The 14673-nt window shown below is 40.1% G+C and overlaps 1 protein-coding gene across 2 annotated transcripts in view; it reads left to right on the forward strand.

Moving 5' to 3' along the window:
• The window catches only part of SETDB2 (SET domain bifurcated histone lysine methyltransferase 2), an 82664-nt gene that overhangs the window by 63007 nt on the left and 4984 nt on the right, over window positions 1-14673 (forward strand). For both annotated transcript variants that reach the window (XM_024755322.1, XM_024755321.1), the window contains 7 exons: window positions 3570-3677; window positions 7737-7870; window positions 11270-11304; window positions 11482-11553; window positions 12876-12931; window positions 13692-13874; window positions 14315-14366. In XM_024755322.1, coding sequence (XP_024611090.1) covers window positions 3570-3677; window positions 7737-7870; window positions 11270-11304; window positions 11482-11553; window positions 12876-12931; window positions 13692-13874; window positions 14315-14366 — 640 coding nt within the window. The remainder of the gene's footprint in view (window positions 1-3569; window positions 3678-7736; window positions 7871-11269; window positions 11305-11481; window positions 11554-12875; window positions 12932-13691; window positions 13875-14314; window positions 14367-14673) is intronic.

Below are 14673 nucleotides of genomic sequence, written 5' to 3' on the forward strand. Positions count from 1 at the left end.
TACATTTGGTCTTTTTTTTTTTTTTTTTTTTTTTTTTATAACCTTGAAGAAATGTAACCCTGACTCGTTTATTGCTCTTTGTTCTGACAAGATATAAAACTGTGCTGGAAACAGTGCTTCTCCAGAGCAGTTTCTCAGAGTAATCTGGGAAGTGGGCTTCCAGGGTAGTCCTCAGTTTGGCTCAAATAAAACTCTTTTCTATTCTTATTATAGACTGTTTAGTGATTATTTTCGTTTACAGAACCATTTGAAATTAATTTGAGACATGATGCGTTATCTTTCCTGAATACTTCAGTATGTATTTTATACAAAGGACATTCACATAATCACAATGTAACCATCAAAATCAGGAGTTTAATATATTACTACGATCTAATCCTCAAACCACCCAGGTTTCAGGTTCAAGTGTCCTAATAACTTTATAACAAAAGATTCCGATTCACAGGTTACATTTGGTTTTCATGTCTCAAATTTTCTCCTTTTAATCTGTTAGTGATAAATTACGTGCTTGTTTATTTTCTGCTATTAAACCATTTGGAGATTAACACTATTTGATTGTGATGTTTTATTCTAATATACTGTTAATGTTAATTTGCTATTTTTAGTTAACGTTGTCAGTATAATTTACATTTAAAAAGCACCCATTTTGGGCTTCCCTGGTGGCGCAGTGGTTGAGAGTCCGCCAGCCGATGGATGCAGGGGACACGGGTTCGTGCCCCGTTCCGGGAAGATCCCACACGCTGCAGAGCGGCTGGGCCCGTGAGCCATGGCCGCTGAGCCTGCGCGTCCGGAGCCTGTGCTGCACAACAGGAGAGGCCACAGCAGTGAGAGGCCCGCGTACTGCAAAAAAAAAAAAAAAAACACCCATTTTAAGTGTACAGTTCAGAGAGTATTAAGTCATGTATTTACCAACGTAACCACCACCACCATCAAGATGCAGAACATTTCCATTACCCCAGAAGGTTCCCTCATGCCTCCTTGTAGCCACTTCCTCCCCACCCCAGCTTCTATAGCTTGAGCCTGTCTTTCTCATCCCACATGAAAGGAATCCTACAGTATGTATTCTGTGTGTCTGGCTTCTTTTGCTCATTACAGTATTTGGAGATTCATCCATGTTGCTTCTTGTATGTGTATTTTGTTCCTTTTTATTTCTGCACAGTATTTCATTGTATGGCTCTGTCACAATTTGTTTATCCACTTGCCTGTTAATAGACATTAATTCCAGTTTGAAGATACTAGGATAAATCTGTGAAGATCTGAATATGTGTCTTCATGTGGACATACACTTTTTTTGTGTTATAGTCACTAGTTAATTTTTTTAGATTCCACATATAAGGGATAACATGCAGTATCTGTCTTTCTCTGTCTGACTTATTTCGCCAAGCATAATACCCTCCACATCCATCCATGTTGTTGCAAATGGCAAACTTTCATTCTTTATGGCTGAATAGTATTCCATTGTATGTATGTGTATGTGTGTGTATGTATACATATATATATATACACACACACACACACACACACACACTACATCTTCTTTATCCATTCATCTGTTGATGAACACTTAGGTTGCTTCCATACCTTGGCTACTGTAAATAATGCTACTATGAACACTGAGGTGCATATATCTTTTTGAATTCGTGTTTTCATTTTCTTTGTATATATACCCAGCAGTGGAATCGCTGGATCACACAGTAGCTCTATTTTTAGTTTTTTGAGGAACTCCATACTGTTCTCCACAGTGGCTGCACCAGTTTACGTTCCCAGCATCAGTGCAGGAGGGTTCCCTTCTCTCCACACTCTCAACAACATTTGTGGTCTTCTTTGACGATGGCCATTCTGACAGGTGTGAGGTGATATCTCTTTATGGTTTTCATTTGCATTTCTCTGATGATTAGCGATGTTGGGCATATTTTCATGTGCCTGTTGGCCATCTTATGTCTTCTTTGGAAAAATGTCCATTCAGGTCTTCTGCCCATTTTTTAATCAGGTTGTTTTTTGATGTTGAGTTGTATGAGCTGTTTGTATATTTTGGATATTAACCCCTTACCGGTCATATCGTTTGCAAATATTTTCTCCCATTCAGTAGGTTGTCTTTTTGTTTTTTCAATGGTTTGTTGATGCAGAAGCTTTTAAGTTTAATTAGGTCCCAGTTGTTTATTTTTGCTTATGTTTTCCTTGCCTTTGGAGATAAATCCAAAAAAAAAATTGCTACGATTTATGTCAGTGTTCTGCCTATGTTTTCTTCTAGGAGTTTTATGGTGTCCTGTCTTACATTTAGGTCTTCAATCCATTTTGAGTTTATTTTGGTATATGATGTGAGAAGATGTTCTATTTTCATTTTTTAACATGTAGCTCTCCAGTTTTCCCAGCACTACTTATTGAAGAGACTGTCTTTTCTCCATTGTATACTGTTGCCTTCTTTAAATGTGGACAATAATGCTTTTATTTCTTGAGTGAATACCTACAAGAGGAATGCTGGGTCAAAAAGTAAATGTATGTTTAACTTTAAAGGTAATTGCATCATTTTACACTTCTACAACAATGTGTAAGAGTTTCATTTGCTCCACACCCTCATTGACACTTCGTATTTTCAGTCTTTTTAATTCTAACCAGTCTAGTGAGTGTGTATTGGTATCTCATTGTGGCTTTGATTTGTCTGAGGGTTAATGATTTTGAGCATCTTTTCACGTGCTTATCCACCATTTGTAACTCTCCTTCTCTGAAGAGTCCAGGTTTTTTGCCCATTTTTAACTGAATTATTTGTCTTACTGAGTGGCAAGAGTTTTCCCTATATTCTCGATATAATTTGTCAGATATATGAATTGTGACTATTTTCTCCCAATTTCTGGCTTGCCTTTTTGTTTTCTTAGCAATGTCTTTCAAAGAGCAAAAAGTTTTAATTTTGGTGAATTCCAACTTAATAACTTTTTCTTTCTGCTTTTTATAAGAAATCTTTGCCTGTGCCAGTGTCAAAATTTTTTTATCTTATGTTTTTCACGCCCTTTATTATTTAAGTGTATGTGTAATGTTGATCTTTCATTCAGAGGTAGTTTGGATTCTTTTGGTTTCAAGAAACTTTTAGAAGCGCGAGCCAACCTAAATATAAAAGGGGCTTTGCAATAAGTTGCAGGGGCAATTTTTGGCTCCTGAAGACAGGCACCCAGGAGCTGGGAAGCCATCAGGAACCCAGGATTTCCTCTCTAGCCCTCATTTTTGTTTTCCTCTCTTTGTTGACTGACTTGCTCTGACCATGTGGCTCAGAGCCTGTTTTAGTCCCCTAGGATAGGGACTTTGACTGGCCCAGCTTGGGGTCAGGGCCCCGACCAGGTCCAGTTAGCCACTGGGGGTCAGGGTTATGCAGTATAAAACATGTCTGGGGATCAGGACAACTCCCAAAGAAAAGCAGGGTGACTTGAGATCTGCTCACACACACCAAAAGGTGGTCACTGTTCTACGCGCAAGCCATCTTCCACTCCTGGTGAGTACTTTTTGGTACCATTTTCTGACTTGCAGCTTTCAACATTACTTTGCGCATACTCTGGCTTTTTTCTTTTCCCAATCTGCAGCTGTATTCCTCGGCGCTTGTGGAATGTGAGGATCATGATCCGTTCAATCATGATAGAAATTTTGATGTGGAATCAGTAAAGAAAGAAGTCAAGAGAGGAAGGAAGTTGGTAAGTATAAATGATTCTGTTACTCAGATGAACAAACTCTTGGTGATGCTTTCAAAAGAAAGTCTATTTGATTGATAAACCAGGGGATAGAGATGCAACGTGGAGAGCTGAAAGAAGGAGGACCTATATTGGAAACTTAGATTCAGTTGAATATTTTAATATTTTGAAATAAACTACAATATGCTTCATCGGCAAAGTAGATATGAGTTAGAATGCTTTGGCTATAAGTGGAAGGAACAAACTGGCTTTAAAAAAAAAAAAAGTGATGCTTATTTTCTTAACTTAGCCAGAGGAAAAATTGACTTCGCGGTTGGTTGATTCAGTGGCTCAATGAAGGATCATGCCCATCATCCTTTCTGCCCTCCTGTCCACAACATCAGCTGGTCCCTTTGTGATCATAGGGTGGCCACAGGCAGCAGCTGAAGCATCAGGCTTTCTTGCTCCTATCACAAGAGAAAGTTCATCCCCAAGCATGGATTAAGAGCCCTTCTGAAAGTTTAATTAGGCCACACCCCTCTTTCTGCACCGATTGCTAGAGGCGACCATAACTAATCAGGATCTACCCTCGGAGCTGGGGTCAGCTCCCCCTGGGAAGGAAGAATGCTGAGTAGTTGCTCTACTGGGTCTGCTGTAGTAGACTCCCTCCGTGACAGGCCCTTCGCAGCTTAATCAGTGGTACAGCAAGCGTGAGTGCTAACACCCTACCCACCACCACAATCCACAGTCAGGTTAGTGACCTGGAACAAACATTTTTTTAGTCCTTGCAGGATGTCAGCATATACATGGGCAATTTCCACATCGCCTGATGTGCTTTGAGAAACGTCAGCATGGGCCGCTCAGTGAGCAGGCAGATCAGCACAGCTGGGGCTCAGGGAGCCTTCCTAGTTGGGAATGTGGGGGGGAATGAGGATGGGGAAAGGGGAAATTCAGAGAGAGGGAACAGGGTGTGCAAAAGCGTGGAAGGTAAGAAAGATGATGTGGCACATTCATGAAACCATAAGCATAGGACTGTCCCTGGCATTCTCTTCACTGACCTCATGGAATTCCACAGGATGTACTGGAAGGCGTGAAGCCATTCCCTGTCCTTAGATAATGAATTGACACTGTTTTTCACTGTGATAGCGAATGCTGCAGAAAACATCTTTGTGCATTATCCTCGTGTGTTGGTTTGATTGGTGCTATACAGCACATTCCTAGAAGTGGAACAGCTGAGTCAAAGAGAATTCCCTTTAAAATCTTTGAAACATGCTGACAGACTATCCCCCAGAAAGACTGTACCACTTTATGCTTCTGTACATAGTGGATGAAAGAGCACTTCTCCCAGCCTGTGACGAAAATGAACATCTCAAACCTTGTTAATTTTTGCCAGTCTCAGAAAGTTTTACCTTGCATTTCCCTGATCACTGGAGAGGTTGCACGTTACCCCTCTTTAGTAATCATCCCAATCCTCCCGGCTCAGCCAGCTCCAGCAGCTCTTCAGTGATCCCTGGCCACGGTCCAGCACAGCAGTCACTCCCTTGCAAACCCCCTGGACACCCTGCTTACTCACTGAGCAGAGCCCCAGCCTGGGGAAGTGTGTCTGTCTGATGCCCGCAGGAGCTGAGTAGCGCTGGCAGTTGAGCGGTTAACCGGAGAAAAACCCACAGGTGTTTTGAGGGATCTTAGATTCATGGCCATAAACCTCAAACAGACAACCAGCACTTCATCCTCCACCCTTCACATTTACTCTTTCACATCCTATCATCCCTCTTTAAAACCTTGCTCCACCCCAACTTCTCCATGCCAAGTTGAGGACTATCCCTGATTTTTTTTTTTTTTGGATAGACTTTCTTTTTTAGAGAAGTTTTAGGTTCACAGGAAAACTGAGGGGATGGTACAGAGAGTTCCTGTATTCCCCCTGCCCCTACATGTTCACAGTCTCCCCTTTATCAATACCCTCCACTAGAGGGGACATTTGTTACAACTGATGAACCACATTGACACATCAGAAACACCCAAAGGCCATAGTTTACATTAGGGTTCACTCCTGGTGTTGTACATTTCTTTGCCAGATTCTTACCGAGAAAATGGAAGCGACTAGACAGGAACCCCTACTGTCCAAACCACTGCCCACCAGCCTGTCCCCAGACTCTCAGACTTCTGTCCTGTCAAAGCCAACCCTGCACATGGGCTTTGGAGCCGTCCTCCTTCCCTCCTTAAGGACTAGGTTCTTGCATTTTCCTCTACCCCCTCACATCAGTATCCCTTCTTTCTAATTGATTATTCTTGTCAGCATATAAACATGATCAACTGATCATGTCATCTTTAAAAAAAACCCAAAACTCTCCCTTATACACAAAGAGCTGGTCATTTACAGTGTCACTTGTCTGACCTTAGTTGACCTGGCAGCAGTATCATCGCACAGTGGTCCCTGCCCTGCATCTTGAAGCAGTTGCTTCTTTTGACTTCCTGGACATATGCTGCTAGTATGTCTTTTACCTTTCTGGCTGCTGCTTCTCAGGTGCCTTGGCTGTTTTTCCTCCTCTGCTCAACCTCTACAGTTTGGAGTGCCCAAGGCTCTTTCCTGGGCTCCTTCCTCAATCTGAACATCCTTCCTGCATGACCTCATCCAGTTCCCATGGCTTCAATACCACTCTTATCTCCAGCCCCGATGACCAACCCGACATACCTACCTGGATAGGTAATAGCCTCTCATGTTAAACTGGCCGGAAAAGAATAGTTCCATCCCCTATACACTCACACACACGATCCATCCAAACCTGCTCACTTCTCCTCAGTAAACAGCACATCATTTGTCCGCCATCATCCCCGTTTGTATTCTCTTCCCATTTTTCTGTGGGCTATCAGAGTCTTACCCTTTATCTACTATGCAGCAAACAGTCTTTTCCCTTTTTTTAAATGGTATCTATCACCTTAAAAGTCGAGCTTAAATTTTTTATATAGTCAAATCTGTCAGTCTTTTTCAAGGTGTCTCCTGCCTTGCTTAGAAAGCCTCAGTACTGTCCTTTTCTTCTATTTTCTAATTTTTTGCAGCTTTTTAAAAATACTTATTTTTTATATAGTTAAAGCTTTAATCCACATGGAGTTTATTTGGGAATATATTGTGAGGTAGGGATCTAACTTTCTTTCCTATACATATAGTCAGATGGCCCCCCAACACTAAATGATCATTCTTTGCGCTCTGACTTCAAATTCTGCCTTTTGCACAATCTAATTTCTCACCCACAATTAAATTTCCTTTATTTATATAGTTGCTTGTGCTGACCTTGGGATACTGTGTGAGCTGTCACCTCCTGTTTTGCTAGGTGGTTTCATTGTGCGCCCACGTCATTCAGCCAGAGCATGATATAAACCAGCTGTGGTCATGGCTCAGATTCCCCCAAACAGGTTTCTGTGGCCACGTACTCTCCTCCTAGCCATCTCTACGCCACCTTCCTAGCAGACCAATAGACTGATATATAAAAGCAAGAGATCAAATGAATTGAGCTAAGAAAAAAACTTATTCCTCAGGGGCTTTTTTGTTTTTTTGTTTTTTTTTACATTTTTGGCCTTTCTACATAGATGCCAAAGAGATTTCACTTCCTTTCTCTCACATCTCCTCAGTAGTGCCTCTGTAAGACAGGCACTGTGATCCCCAGGGAGGAATTCGGGTCTAAGAGAGGGGAAGGGACTGGCTTGAGATCACACAGCTGTTAGTGGCACTGCCAGGAGCTGACCTTGGCCACAGGCTCAGTGTCCTCAACAGAACCTCTTGCCTAGAGCTGGACAGTGTTGCCAACCCTGCTTTTTAGAAATCTCTTTTAAAAAGAGAGGAGAGGGGTTTTTTTGGAAACAAAAAGGGTCTTCTGCTTTTAATCAGATCATTACAAAACAGTCCAGTTAGTTGAGGTTTTGCTGAAATTTCAAAATGAGCAGCTGAATGTCAGGACCCAGTGTTTGTAGCTGAGGACATTAGGGCTGCCAACTTAAAAATAATATTTGATGACATCTTTAACTTTAAATTTTAACAAAGATTCTGAAAAATCAGGTGCTTACTCAGTAAAATCTGTTCTTCTGTAGAAATGCACATTTTGTGGGAAAGCAGGAGCCACCGTGGGATGTGATTTAAAATCCTGTCTCAAGAATTACCACTTTTTCTGTGCCAAGAGTGACCACGCAGTTCTACAAGCTGATGGATCTAAAGGAACTTACAGGTATTTAATAAAACAGTTTTAAAGCCACGTTTGGGGGATTGGAATAAGGACAAGGAGACTTTTTTTTTTTTTTTTGTGGTACGCGGGCCTCTCACTGCTGTGGCCTCTCCCGCTGCGGAGCACAGGCTCCGGACGCGCAGGCTCAGCGGCCATGGCTCATGGGCCCAGCCGCTCCGCGGCATGTGGGATCCCCCCGGACCGGGGCACGAACCCGCGTCCCCTGCATCGGCAGGCGGACTCTCAACCACTGCGCCACCAGGGAAGCCCAAGGAGGCTTTTTAAAGCTAATTTTATGCAAATGACTTCCAAGTAAGAATGTGGTTTGGGAGATGCCCAGCTGGGAACCTAACTTGAAAGTACCTTCCCTAAGTGTCATAAGAAGAAAAGAAGCAGGGTTGGTTTTGTTTTGGGTTTTACTCTCCCTGCATCCTTTCTTTCCTCATAGAAAGCACTGGTTGACATGGTAGCACAAGCAACCTAACAGGTGGCCACAAGGCCGGGAACCAGTTCACACTCACTCTTTTCTGTAAACAGGAAAGGAGCCTGACTTGTTAGTTCTAGGTCCATGCTTTACCCATCTTGTCTCCAGATGAATGTATTTTCCCATCACTCTCACCACCCTCTTAACTATAAATAGCCTCTAGAAATGAAAAAGAAACTATGCAGCAAATACAGTTATCAGTCATTAAGTCCTTGAAGAAATTTACACCTTGTTTGTGTTGCCTTTGGCTTTGAAATATTGCTCCTTGTTTTTCAATAATTCTTTAATGTTAACTTTGATCCAGTAAGGCATATTTCAAGTCCAAAACAATTATATTTGTTTTATCCAGGAAGAAACGTGATCTTCCTTCTGATGAAAGAAGTCAGTTCAGTTAAGTCATTATACAGTTTAGTCAGAAGAAATCAGTAAACCCAGTTTTTAATTGATTCAGGTCATGTTCAGCGAACTCTTTTTTGTACGTAGATGCAGTCTAGAATATGTCACATAAAGGTGAAGGAAATAACAGTCAAAAGGTTAGGTTTGACCTTTTTAAAGTTATGAGATGGAATAAAACAGAGAACGATGGTCTAATGTTGACAAGCCAGGCAGACACTTCTCACTTCTTTGGGGCATATGAATGGATTCTGATTGAACTGGACATTTTAAATTTCAGTGAAACATATACATATTTTTCAGGCATAGTATCTGAATAATAGGATTAGTGTTATGAGAGAATTATTTTTATTTTTTATTTTTTTAATTGAAGTAGTTGATTTACAGTGTTGTGTTAGTTTCAGGTGTACAGCAAAGTGATTCAGTTATACCCATATATATATATATTCTTTTCCCTTTATAGGTTATTACAAAATATTGGGTATAGTTCCCTGTGCTATACAGTAGGTCCTTGTTGGTTACCTATTTTACTGATATATATAGTAGTATGTACATGTTAATCCCAAACTCCGAATTTATCCCTCGCAGAGGATTATTTTTAATATGATTTTTGTAAGATCTGTTACATTCCTAAATGATACTTTAAAATTCCATATGGAGGGTAGATTTTTTTCCCCCCTGTGGGCATATATCCCCAATTTTATCAGTGTGTTCCAGAACTATTTTATTACTTTATCTTTTAACCACTTACTTTATGCCAGGAATACTTCAAAGTACTTTACAAATGTTATTTCGTTTAATACTCTAATAGCCCAGTAAGGTAGGTACTATTATCCCCATTTTAAAGATGAGGAAACTGAGGCCCTGACAGTAATTTGTACCCAGGCCACACATTTGGTAAGAGGCAGAGCTGGGCTTCAGGGCTCCAGAGTCTTTGCTCTTTGACACCATATCCTCTTTAAGCTTAGCAGCCATATATCCTAAAATGTGGGCAAGCCTAACATTCAAAGAAGTTTGTTAAATAATTTAAAATCTGATTTTACACAGGTATTTTCTTGCTTGAGACTAGACAGGAAATGTGTAAATATGTTAATTTTATATTCTTTTTATATTTGATTTGCTGAGAAACTCATGAATTGAAATATTCTGTATCACTTTTATTATTTACCTTCCCAAAGAGCTTATTTTATTATGACTTCTCCAAAGACCTAAAACACCCACTAGAAAGACTATTATTAGCAGAGCTACAAGGTCAAACAAAAAGGAGTCAAGTTCCTGCTATACCTTAAAGTCTGAAAAAATACTGATCATATATTAGTAGAACCAATGAATAGAGACTCATAAAATAATCTTCTTTATCATAGTTTTATCAAGTGTCAGGTGAACTTTTATTCATTTTTAAATTGAATTTAAACATTCGGAGTGGCTGTCATGCACGAGACCCCTTGTTAGGTATAGTGAGAATATAAAGAGAAACAAGACGTGAACTAAAGTATCACCTCACAGGAGGACCAGAACGTCAAACCTAGTAGGAGCACATGGCCTGATGGGAGCAGGAGGGGATTTACATGAAACTGGCTTGGACTTCAGTTGATAATTGTTGAAAACGGGTGATGGGTTGGGAGCATGGGAGTTCATCACATCTCCACTTTTTAAAAAATTAAAAAAAAATTTTTTTTTAATTTTTTAAATTTAAAAAAAAAAAAAATAAGTACCTGGCAAACAAAAGTGCTGAGAAACCAGAATCTGAAGGGCGAGGAGATTAATATCGATTGGGGGTGGGCAGGTGGGGTGCTGTGAGGACTGCATGGAAGAGGTGGGAACTGATGTACGACAGGAAGAGTTCATACATTCCCCTAGGTGAGGGGGACCCTGCATCATGAGGGTCAGCACCATAAGGAAGGGAACTGGGGGCTGCGGAGGAAGAAAGGCTGGAGAGAAAACAGGGCCTGAGCAGCTCCTTCAGGTTTACTCACTGCACTTCTTTGCTCTAGCTGCTCTGCTTCTTCCTTCTCTTCTAGGGCACTGATTAGTTCTAAGCTCATGCAGTTCAAATCTAAGATCTGGGGGAGATGCCTGTTGAGTTAGAAAACTACTTTCCCGTCAGATAACGCATGCAATTTTGTGCTTATTGTTGAAAGTCAGCAGAACTTTGTGTAGTCAGATGAAAACTTGTGTCTTAGCTGTTGGATCTCTTATTTTCTTTATACAGTAAAATCTCACTGACCACTGTATATGAACAAGTATTGTTCAAAATATGTAGTCAGCACTCACCCCTGCAGAGAGCACGCTGACCTGTCCAAGGTTCAAGGGCACAGGGGATGCTGGCACAGGGTCCATCTACACTTGATGTCTGTCAGTAACTACACAGGCTTGAACAGCAATTTTCTTTTTAACAAATAAATATTTAAGGTTAAGCCCGCATGAAAAACAGATTAGTTCCCTTTTAAATTACAGTGCAATAGGCATAATATTTGAAAAGTGTAAATACAGTTATTTGACTCTTTGAAATTTCATGTTTTCAGAGTATTGTGCCAACAACATGCTGACCTTCAAAATGGTAAGTCTATAAAATGTAGTGTTGTGGGTTTAAAGAAAGGTAAGCCTTCGGTAAGACATGGAATAATCTGATTTACTGGCCTAAGTTAAAATACAAATTTTTGAGTCAAAATGTTACATACTTTTAAAATTGTCAGTGCAGTATAATGAACTAAACTTTTTCTTCTCCGCGAACTAGACCTACTCTCAGTGAAGCCTTTGTCTGGTGTCCTCCATTCTCACTACAGTCAGCGGACCGAACCAAAACATGGTAAGAAGCTTTGACTTTTGTGACTACTTGTCTTCTGAGAAGACTATCAGAATTTTCAGTAGATAAAATTGATAAAGTGCTGTATGTTCCCTGAATGCAATTCTCCTAAGAATGCACGATTAGCCTTTCCGTTCTGAGGAAAATTGGGTCCTGGCTACCTGGGGTTACCTGACCTTTGTGTACTGCCGGAAGAGCAGTCTTGCCAACACAAGATGTGGAATGCTCTCTGTGGACAGGAGTCGGCCCTCTTTGGGAAAGGCTTATTAGTTCCCTGTCATGCCAGCTGCATTTTGTGGTGGTAAGCAACGCTCTCTAAACAATAGCATTACCCTTCAGCCATTCCCCTTGCAACTTATCAGAAATACTATCAAAAACATTGCTGTCAGTGTTCACTGACAGGGAAAGATGACAATAATGTATTCGTTTTAAAAAGCAGATTATAACACTGTAACAAATCCTCTCCCCAGAGGAAACCATCGTTGTTTCTTTCGAATTCTTCCAAAAATGTTCTGTGTATAGAAACATACCTACTACTATATTTTGCTTTTTCACTTAGTATATCTTAGAAATTCTTCTCTATCAGTGGGTATAAGTAGATCTCGCCTCATTTTTAAAAGGCTTCATAGTATTCCACTATGTGTATTATTCAGTTGTATAGCTGAACCACAGTTGAACTACTCTCTGCGTGACTGACATGTAAGTTATTTCCAGCTTTTTTCTATCACATTTAATACTGTAGCTAACATTTTCCTCCACTCATCTTTGTGCCTTTATGTAACAATACTATTAGAAAGACTTCCTGTAAGTAGATTGCTGGGTCAAAGAGTATAAACAATGAAACTTTGGGTAACTGTTGGCTAATTATCTTCTAGAGGCCACACCAGCAGTACACACTGACCCAAATCCTTGCAGACATTATATATTATACATCTTAATCTGATCAATGAAAAATTCTGTTTTACTTTGCGTATCTTTACTTATGGGTGAAACTGAGTATATTCCCCTATCTTTTGATCAATTATATTGTTTCCCTGTGATCCAATTTATTTTTCTGTTTAATGAACCCTCTCTCCAGTTACCCATTTGCCCATTTTTCTACCCAATTGCCTTTTTTGTATTGATTTATAAGGTCTTTTTATATTTTAAAAATGGGCCTTTTGTCATTTTTTTTTGCAAACATTTAATCTAAGTTTGACATATCTTTTGACTTTGTTATAACCTTTGGCATATAAGAGTTGTACATTTTCTGTAGTCCAGCATCAGTCTTTTCCTTTATGGATTCCAGTATCTACATAATTTATACTTTTCTGCTTGCTTTTCAGGAGTGAAAAGTAAAAGGGGGAGGAAAAAACATCTCTCAACAGGCAATCTTATACAGGTAATTTGAATTAATTTCATTATAGCTTTAAGTTTCTCCATACAACGTCTTTTTTTAACCTTCTGAATTTCAGGTGACACAATGATAGATGATGAATATTAAAGAGAAGTTGGATGTGTCTTGGGTATCCAAGCACATAACCTCCAGGAGGTGACTGTCCCCTGGCTCCTGTAACACATCCCTGGGTACCAAATCAGTGAGAGGATCTGAGCCCACAGGGTGTTTATGGTCTTAAAACAGGCATAGATGCAGTGGAACATCCTTACCTAGCCAAGAATTTCCCAGCTGCAGGATCCACATTTGACCTAATTGGTGATTCATAATTTTCTGGATTCCTATTCTGTGTAAAGCATATGAAAATGTTTTGGGGATTTGCAACAGCTCGTGTAAGCTTTAATTAATATGAGCCAGCAACCTCTCACCCTATTTATACAAGAGGTGCTTGTTACACCTGTTAATGTTTTGTCAGACAAAAACAAAACCACATTTGATGTTTACATCTACATATGAACATGGAACATGATTTTCACCATAAGCATATCACTGAATTTGGTTTTCATTTTATGCAATACAGTAAGTCCCCTACACACGAACCTTCAAGTTGCGAACTTTCAAAGATGCAAACGTGCATTCACACGTCTAATCACATTCATGTGTCTGGAGTACATTGTCACACGCGTGCATCCTCTACAAGTGGTTGTGCTTTTGTGTACTCTACAGTACTATATACAGCAGTACAGTAACTTTATTTCAAGCACAGGACCCGAACGTAGAACAGTACACGAAGACTGCAGCAGCTGTTAAGAATGCAACCGAGTGCTCCCATGTCATCTATGACAGGAAAAGAAAAGCTACTACCCAGACATCAAGGGATCGTTTTGTCAAGGTGGTAAAGAGAACTGAATCCAGCAAGGAACCAGAACCTGTGCCATCACCATCAGGCGTGAGTGAAATTGCAGCTTGCCCTCCATCCCCTATTGCTGACGATCCTTCAGCTCTACCATCTCCCACCTCCTCTCCCTCCTCCAGTCATTAACTCTTCTTGCCTTTTCACTCGATGCCAGCCCGTGTGCCGGCTGTTGTACTGTACTACTGTACCTTTCAAGGTACTGTGCTGTAGGATTAACAATGTTTTGTTTTCTGTGTTTGTTTTTTATGTATTATTTGTGTGAAGAGTATTATAAACCTATTACAGTACAGTACTTACTATATAGCCGATTGTGTCAGTTGGGTACCTAGGCTAACTTTGTTAGACTTACGAACAAATTGGACTTACAAATGTGCTCTCAGAATGGAACTCATTCATATGTAGAGGACTTACTGTATTAAATGTCAACAGTAAAAAATTAGTGTAAAGTAATCTTGATCTTTCTCTCCTTTTAGCCACCGGAAAGAATGGCATTGGATAGGAAGGAAAAGGATGGCAGATACACAGGTTTGCTATAAGTTTTGTCTGTTAACGAATATGACTTACAGTACTTAGTACCATTTCAGAGTTGGTATCCCACTTTATTATTTAGAATTTCAGAGTTGGTATCCCACTTTATTATTCTAGACTTGTAGTAATGAATTATAAGAATAGAAATCTTTTATCATAATTATTCACTCCATCATAACCCCAACAGATCAAAATAACTTATAACAGGTTGGGATGGTCCAACTGCTCTTCAGTATTAAGAAAGGATACAGCTCTTGATATAGAAGCCAGAGATGCCCGAGTTCAAAATCCAATGACATGCCAC

The sequence above is a fragment of the Neophocaena asiaeorientalis genome, unplaced genomic scaffold, assembly GCF_003031525.2.
Source record: "Neophocaena asiaeorientalis asiaeorientalis breed wild unplaced genomic scaffold, Neophocaena_asiaeorientalis_V1.1 scaffold59, whole genome shotgun sequence".
In the NCBI taxonomy this organism is placed as follows: domain Eukaryota; kingdom Metazoa; phylum Chordata; class Mammalia; order Artiodactyla; family Phocoenidae; genus Neophocaena; species Neophocaena asiaeorientalis.